Source organism: Ranitomeya imitator, chromosome 6 (genome assembly GCF_032444005.1).
Source record: "Ranitomeya imitator isolate aRanImi1 chromosome 6, aRanImi1.pri, whole genome shotgun sequence".
Taxonomy (NCBI): domain Eukaryota; kingdom Metazoa; phylum Chordata; class Amphibia; order Anura; family Dendrobatidae; genus Ranitomeya; species Ranitomeya imitator.
Window position 1 is genome coordinate 147,785,346 of NC_091287.1, and position 8,241 is coordinate 147,793,586.

At 45.8% G+C, this 8,241-nt stretch overlaps 1 protein-coding gene across 3 annotated transcripts; it reads left to right on the top strand.

Moving 5' to 3' along the window:
• Positions 1 to 781: 781 nt before the first annotated feature.
• Positions 782 to 6,885, top strand: C6H7orf25 (chromosome 6 C7orf25 homolog). Of its 3 annotated transcripts, none has more exons than XM_069730201.1 (2): positions 782 to 896; positions 5,437 to 6,885. In XM_069730201.1, exon 2 carries the CDS (start codon positions 5,453 to 5,455, stop codon positions 6,722 to 6,724), a length of 1,272 nt encoding a protein of 423 aa, XP_069586302.1. In that variant the 5' UTR covers positions 782 to 896; positions 5,437 to 5,452; the 3' UTR covers positions 6,725 to 6,885. The 3 variants fall into 3 exon arrangements, with proteins under 3 accessions (XP_069586302.1, XP_069586304.1, XP_069586303.1); XM_069730203.1 differs by having other exon boundaries at positions 855 to 908; XM_069730202.1 differs by having other exon boundaries at positions 893 to 1,031.
• Positions 6,886 to 8,241: the final 1,356 nt, after the last annotated feature.

Genomic DNA, 8,241 nt, shown 5'->3' on the forward strand with positions numbered 1-8,241 from the left:
GCGCGCTAACGGACGCGTCGCACGGCGTTAATTTCGCCGTGCAACGCTGTCCGTTAGCGCTTTCCCATTAACGCAATGGGAACCAAGCCTTACTGCTGCACAAGGTGGCTCTTTTAGTTACAAACGCCTGGGGGGGAGGGTGAGAGGTTCCCTTTAATAGCAATGTGAAGCCTGGTGGATGAATTCCACATACATAGAAGCCCCACTTGTTTCTACGTAATATACTGTACAAGCCAGGAAGAGAGCCGCCGAACTGTCACAGCTGTGACAGGGCGCTGCAGTGGCTGCACTATAAGGCTATGTTCACACTTTGCAGATTCCACTGCGGATTTTTCCGCAGCAGAATTCCAAAATCCGCAGTGAAAACCGCAGCGCGTTTTCACTGCGGATTTATCGCGGTTTTTACTGCGTTTTCTTCTGCGGATTTTCAACTGCAGTTTTCTATTGGAGCAGCTGAAAATCCGCAGAAAAGAAGTGACATGCTGCGGAATGTAATCCGCAGCGTTTCCGCGCGGATTTTTCTGCAGCATGTGCACAGCGTTTTTTGTTTCCCATAGGTTTACATTGAAATGTAAACTCATGGGAAACTGCTGCGGATCCGCAGCGGTCAAATCCGCTGCGGATCCGCAGCAAAATCCGCAAAGTGTGAATATAGCCTAAGCCTGCCTGACACGGGTTCCCGCCCTTTTTATGACGTGCTCATACATATCACGCCGGCAGGGGGCGCATCTACTGCTGAGCACGCAGTCACCGCACACTGCTCCGTAGTGAACTCCGCCCTGTTAATACCTCTCCCTACAGGCAGCGCGGTGGAGGCGCTTGCGCAGTAGGTCTTATTGGCCGGCTGTGTGACCCCTGACCCGGTTGTTGCAGTGCTGCTGTTTGTCCGTGTAATGGTAAGTGCAGAGGTGAGAGCAGTCATTCCGGGCTGTACCGAGCCTGTGTGAGGCCGGGCCTGTCAGCTTCACTGTATGTGCCGTCACACTGAGGGGCAGCCACTGGTGAACGTGTGAGGAAGAGGCCCCGCCGGTGTAAGTGCAGTGTGGCAGAGCTGGGGCTGTGCTGACTTCCTGCTGCTGCTTTTCGTAAAGGGGTCTTCTCATGTTTGGTAGTTGTCGCCTCTTCACAGGATAGGGGATAACTTCCTAACTGTTGGGGGTCCGCAACCTGGAGTGGACACAGACTGCCGAGGGCAATGTGCAGGTATATGGCGTCTTTGCAGGCCAAATCTCATAATTATACAGTGCCCTGGAGGTAGAAGTTGCCCCCTTATCCCTTGAGTGGCTGCCCAGGTGGCACCAAGGTATATGTGCCGCCTGCCGATCCTGAAAATAAGGCTCTTCTGAGTGGACTGATGGTGGATCATGTGCTCCATTCATTCACATGGGACCGCTGGAGACAGCCAAGCACAGCGCTTGTCCGGCCTTTGGCTGGAGCGGCATTGTGGACGACCACCGGAGGCTCCACACATACAGGGCCCTGGTACTCGGAAGCAGTGGGTGTCCCAGCTGCTGGACCCAATGATTGGGAAGTTATTTCCTCTCCCATAAGTAGGGAATACCGCACCAGGCAGCAATTATCACTAATGCAAAACCTTGTGTGAACACCATATGGTAGGTAGTAATACGGTGGTGCGGTGCTTCCTGGATTAGGACTATATATAAAAAAACAGAAATGAAAGAAGAGGCTCTCGCCTGGACCCATAGAAGCTTTGGTATGACACTAAAGCAGCCATCGTCCTTCACTCTTCCTGCACACCACGCTATGTCCCTTGCCATGGAATAAAGGGCGAGTGCCACTTCTTACCTTCCTCTATCTTTTATACATTGTGATAACACGATTTGTAAGAGCTTGCTTTATTGCCAGCTCCTTGCAGATCTCGCTCATGTTTTCGGATCTATTCGGCAGCGTCATTGTGCCTCTGAAGCGGTGTGTACACTTCTCGGCTTCAAAGGCGCATTGCGCATGACCAAAAGTGCAGAAGATGTACATCAGCCATTTTCTGCACTTCCAGTCACTTGAAGAACTTCAATGTCAGAATGATGCTGACAAATAGAGCCAAATGCATTGTGCGAGATGTGCAGGGACATGGAAATGACATTGGCTTTTGCAAGTCACATTATCATGCCCACAGGGGCGTTATTACGTGCGTCGTGCACAGATGGTCAACTAGTGTAGGGAAAATAACACCCCATCGACTAGTCAGTCCTAATTAGCATAAGAAAAAAGGAGCATATAAATATATTTTTTTAAGGTATGGATTTAAGGGGAACCTGTTACCCCAAAAATCGTATCTGAGCTAAGCCCACCGGCATCAGGGGCTTATCTACAGCATTCTGTAATTCTGTAGATAAGCTCCCGATGTAACCTGAAAGATGAGAAATAAAGGTTAGATTATACTCACCTGGGGTGATCCTGTCGCGGTCCGGGTCCAGTGCCTCCTATCTTCATATAATGACGTTCTCTTCTTGCAGCAGCTGCGGCGCAGGCGTACTTTGTCTGCCCTGATGAGGGAATGGTCAGAGAGGCCTGGCGCCTGCGCACTGCAGTACTTTTCCCTTAACAGGGCAGACAAAGTACGCCGGAGCCACTGCAAGAAAACAAGAAGAGGACGACATCATATGAAGATGGGAGGCGCTGGACCCGGACCAGATCGCAGCGGGACCGCCCCTGGGTGAGTATAATCTAACCTCTTTTTTTTCATCTTTCAGGTTACATCGGGGGCTTATCTACAGCATTACAGAGTGCTGTAGATAAGCCCCTGATGCCGGTGGGCTTAGCTCAGATATGATTTTTGGGGTGACAGATTCCTTTTAAGTGACTAACATTATGAAGGTATGTGAACCCGTCAGGATTTTCTAGCAGAAATTTCCTGACAAAAACCGGACATTTTTGCCAGAAATCCGCATGCGTTTTTGACGCATTTTTTCCCAATGCATAGATTATCGGGAAAAACGCGAAAAAACGCAGAATTAATGTACATGCTGCTTTTTTTACCGCAATACGTCTTTTTTTGTGGAAAAAACGCATCATGTGCACAAAAATTGCAGAATGCATTTTAAATGATAGGATGCATATGTCTGCAGTTTCTAATGCTTTTTTATCGTGTTTTTATTGATATACCAATTTGTACTTGACAATCCTTTCAAAGGTTTTTTTTTTTTTTTTTTATCTCTAAAAATGTGTAGCGAAAATGAGAAAACCCAAGCTCAGCACTTGCATTCACTGTCACTATCCCCAGATCTAAATCCCTGTCTACTCATTTGACTGCTGCAATCAGCCTTGTGTGTACACACTGGGGCCAGTGATTGGCTGCAGCAATTATGTGGATCTACAGGACATCATCTCTGCAGATAAATGACTACCTGCTGCTAGCGCCTGTGCATGTAACAGATACTGATTGCCTTCTGATATTTTGTGGTTTCTCACTGAACAAATTTTTATGACCATGGAAAAGCCTTCTATAATACAGTTGCCGTTATAAGACAGGACATGCCATCATCCAGGTGTAGACATCTCATCTTAAGGTACCGTCACACTGAACGATATCGTTTACGATATCGTTGCTTTTTGTGACGTAGCAACGATATCGTTAACTAAATCGTTCTGTGTGACAGCGACCAACGATCAGGCCCCTGCTGGGAGATCGTTGGTCGCTGGGGAAAGTCCAGCACTTTATTTTGTCGCTGGATCTCCCGCTGACATCGCTGAATCGGCGTGTGTGATGCCGATCCAGCGATGTCTTCACTGGTAACCAGGGTAAACATCGGGTTACTAAGCGCAGGGCCGCGCTTAGTAACCCGATGTTTACCCTGGTTACCAGTGTAAATGTAAAAAAACAAACACTACATACTTACATTCCCGGTGTCTGGTCAGGTCCCTCGCCTTCAGCTTCCCGCACTGACTGGTGAGCGCCGGCCAGCAGTAAAGCAAAGCACAGCGGTGACGTCACCGCTGTACTTTACGGCCGGCGCTCAGTCAGTGCGGGAAGCTGATGGCGAGGGACCTGACCAGACACCGGGAATGTAAGTATGTAGTGTTTGTTTTTTTACATTTACAACGGTAACCAGGGTAAACATCGGGTTACTAAGCACGGCCCTGCGCTTAGTAACCTGATGTTTACCCTGGTTACCCGGGGACTTCAGGATCGTTGGTCGCTGGAGAGCTGTCTGTGTGACAGCCCTCCAGCGACCAAACAGCGACGCTGCAGCGATCGGCATTGTTGTCGGTATCGCTGCAGCGTTGCTTAGTGTGACGGTACCTTTACTGTCTCATGTCACTAGCACAATCATCACCATACTATCTGCTTTTCTTTCAAAAACCTGCACGTATGTCGTACTGTATTCACATATTTTATAAGCTAAATCTGGATTAGCAGATAATGTGCTATAGAAAAGGTGCACTTAGGTTCAGCTGTCATTGCCAAAGCCGTGGCCTGCACACCATAGGATATATCCTGCCATTGTGTCTGCACTTTTAAAAAGCAATACTTCTGCATTGTCACTAAATTCCCTATAAAATTCCTACAACTGAGGGGTCTGGTTCTTGTTATCATGCTCTGCTTACATAGCACCATTAATTCCATCGCACTTTACAGACATCATCAACACTCCCCATTGGGGCTCACAATCTACATCCCCTATAAGTCTTTGCAGTGTGGGAGAAAACCGGTGAAGCAGGAGAAAACTCGCGCAAACACGGGGAGAACATAAAAAATCCTTGCAGATGTTGTCTTTGGTTGGATTTGAAGCCAAGACACCAGTGCTGTAAGCAACAGTACTAACCACTGAGCCACCGTGCTTTTTTATTACGGTATGTAAAAATAAACAGGTGCTACTTCCTTCATCACAACTGATGTATTCTTGTTGATCTGGGGAGTATGACCTGGCTGTCACATACTGGAGTTGCCTTCAATCAATGCTTACAGTTTTGGGGCCCTTTTACACGTCCTGATATTTCCGGTACTGGGAAAACCAGTACCTTAGATATCACTTTCCATGTGTTTCATAAGTATGGCAACCATGTGCCGCATCAGTATCCCACGTACCGGCACCTGAGAAAATCTGGCGTAGTTTGCGCTGTCCTCAGGTGTCGGGTGCTTAAGACAGCTCACATCATTGTCCCTTGCTCTTCCTGTGATCAAAGCGGGGACAAAGTTGAGAGTTGTATACAGCTTTTTATCTTGCCTTTCGACCAAGCAACACCAGCACTGAGACGACCTTGTGGCTTTGATTTTGGTGCATTCATGAGCATTGATTAAAAGACAGTAAAAAACAATACAAAGAGCCTGATACTATAAAATCTATAGCAAATACTGAAATGTCTCCATGCACAGCATTTTTGGTTTTATATTTTGTGTTTTTGGTGTCATTGCAATATGTTTTGTAATTTTTTTTTTTTTTTTTTTTTAACATCTGTTCTTTTTATTCTTTTAAGGAATTATGCTGCCAACATGTCCGTGGATTCAATGCTCTGTGATCGTATTGCAGTTGCCAAAGAACTAATAACAAGAGCCGAAGTCCTCTCTAAATCTCGCGCTGGAGGTGTAGAAGGTGGAGCAAAACTATGCAGCAAGCTAAGGGCTGAACTGAGGTTCTTGCAAAAAGTGGAGACTGGGAAAGTAGCCATTAAGGAGTCCCACTTAAAGAGCACTAATCTCACTCATCTACAAGCCATTATCGAGTCAGCTGAGAGTCTAGAAGATGTGGTCAGTGTTCTCCATGTTTTCAGCTACAGTGACCAGTTTGGAGAGAAGCAAACACTAGTTGTTGACGTGGTTGCCAACGGTGGGCACACATGGGTTAAAGCCATAGGGAGAAAGGCAGAGGCTCTTCATAATATATGGATTGGATGTGGCCAATATGGCGATAAAAGCATCATTGAACAGGCAGAGGATTACCTACAAGCGAGCTGCCAGCAACCTGTGCAATATAGCAGTCCTCATATCATATTTGCCTTTTATAACAGTGTCTCCAAACCTATGGCTGAGAAGCTAAAAGAGATGGGAATATCTGTACGTGGAGATATTGTCGCTGTCGCTCTCGGGAATGCGCAAGAAGAAAATGATCTAATCTGTGGTGAATCAGATGGGGAGGATGATGATGATTCTGTGCTTCTACATATTGGCAAGGTAGATAGAGAGAATATAGTTGCCAGTGTGGCTTTCCCTAGAGAGATTAAGGTTGAAGTCTGCAACCGGGTGAACTTAGACATCACAACATTAATTACCTACGTATCTGCTCTTAGCCACGGGGGCTGTCATTTTATCTTTAAAGAGAAGGTATTGACAGAGCAGGCAGCTCAGGAAAGACAAGAAAAAGTGTTACCTTTGCTGGACTCCTTCCTGGAGGGCAAGGAGCTTTTTGCCTGTGAATGTGCTGTGAAAGACTTCCAGTCCATATTGGAGACTTTAGGTGGAGTACATGAGCGAGAACGAGCTGCATCACTCATACAGAGAATTAACATAGTCCCTGATCAACCTTCTCAGCGTGCCTTAAAACTTGCTGCTAGCTCCAAAGTTAACAGCCGTTCAGTCTCCATATTTGGGACTGGGGACACTTTACGTGCGATCACAATGACTGCTAATAGTGGCTTTGTAAGAGCTGCCAATAACCAGGGTGTTAAATTTAGTGTGTTCATTCACCAACCTCGTGCACTTACCGAGAGCAAAGAGTCTTCTGCCACTCCTATACCAAAGAATCACGTGGCTTCTGAAATCCACTGACCTCAGGCAAAGTTGTATGTCAGGATCTCATTAGCCCCTTTTGTCTTTTTCATCAGAGGAAATTCCTAATGTCCTGTGTAATGCATCCCATAATGTAGCATAAGCATGTCATATGCAGAAAGATGTTCAATAAAGACTTGAAGCTATTCACTTTAGCCACACTTGGCCTCTGAGTAGTTTACATTTCTTAAAGGGAAGTGCTGTGTTTTGTCAAGGTTCTTGTTTACAATCAAGGGGCGCTTGTTTATACACTGTGTGAGAAATTTCACTACTTTTTTTTTCTGATTTTCAAGATCACTGCTTTCAACCGACTTTCACTGAATTATTCCCAAGTGGGCAGCACTGTGGCTCAGTGGTTAGCACTGCAGCAATGCAACACTGGGGTCCTGGGTTCAAATCCAACCAAGGACAATATTTGCAAGGATTATGTATGTTATCCATGTGTGTGCGTGGGTTTCCTCCCATACTCCAAAGACCTACTTATAGTGTTTGAGCTCCAATGGGGACAGTGCTGATAATGTCTGTAAAGCGCTGTGGAATTAATGATGTCATATAAGTGAGTAAAATAAAGGATGTGTTATCAAGTGCCCATCAAAACTGAGCTCTGAGTACTGTTGCTGAAATGGGCTGGGTAATTAGATGGGCATCACTGGAGCAGAACAGATTTTCTTACTCTGGAAGGTAGTGTAGGATCCCATTCCTTTTCTGCATGCAGAGATATCGAAAACTAAAATATTGACGCACAGTATAAAAATTGCTGACTTTTCATCAGAAACCTAAACAAAAAAAATTGATTTGTATGGGATTGTGTTATTTTCGTGCCACCTCCAGGAAGATGAAGAGCTGTTCCTATCACCTATTTTCAGTGCATTATAGTGTTGCTCTCTGATAATGAGAGAAGACTGCTGACACAGGCTCTAATATATATATATATATATATATATATATATATATATATATATATATATATATATATATATATATATATAAAATATATCTCTCGCTATATATAGCACAAGCTAAAAAGTGACAGCGCTTGGCCTCTCTGACCTTTGCCTGTGCACTGCAGTACTTTACTCTGCCAGGGATGCCAGGGAACGATGAAGCAGGAGGGCGACATCGCAAGGACTTGTCTGGGGCAAAACATTACAGGACGCCTGACCATGATACAGCTGAACAGGGAAGACTCTGAGAAACCGTGCAGTACGGTATGACCCGGGTACGTGCTGTGTGACAGGAAGAATAGTGCAGGTACATGGTATTAATGCTATAACAGAAATGGATGTGCTGTGTCCTGAAGTCAGTAAAGTTTTTCAGTTGAAAGTTGCAATGGACTGTGGCTCTGTTTGTGTGAAATCGACTGGAGAGGAGACTCTGAAGTAGTTGGACCTGGAGACGCAGGTACACTTACTAAAGGAGCAGCAGGTATGTTGACTGGGAGTCGTGGAGTGTATGTGAGGGGATTCCAGGGTGTGATGGAGCAGAAGTCCTCATCCACCACTACCACCCTGCCCTAC

Bases quoted from the DNA above. Each gene is read 5' to 3' on its own strand.
- C6H7orf25 (XM_069730201.1), top strand. From the start codon at position 5,453: ATGTCCGTGGATTCAATGCTCTGTGATCGTATTGCAGTTGCCAAAGAA.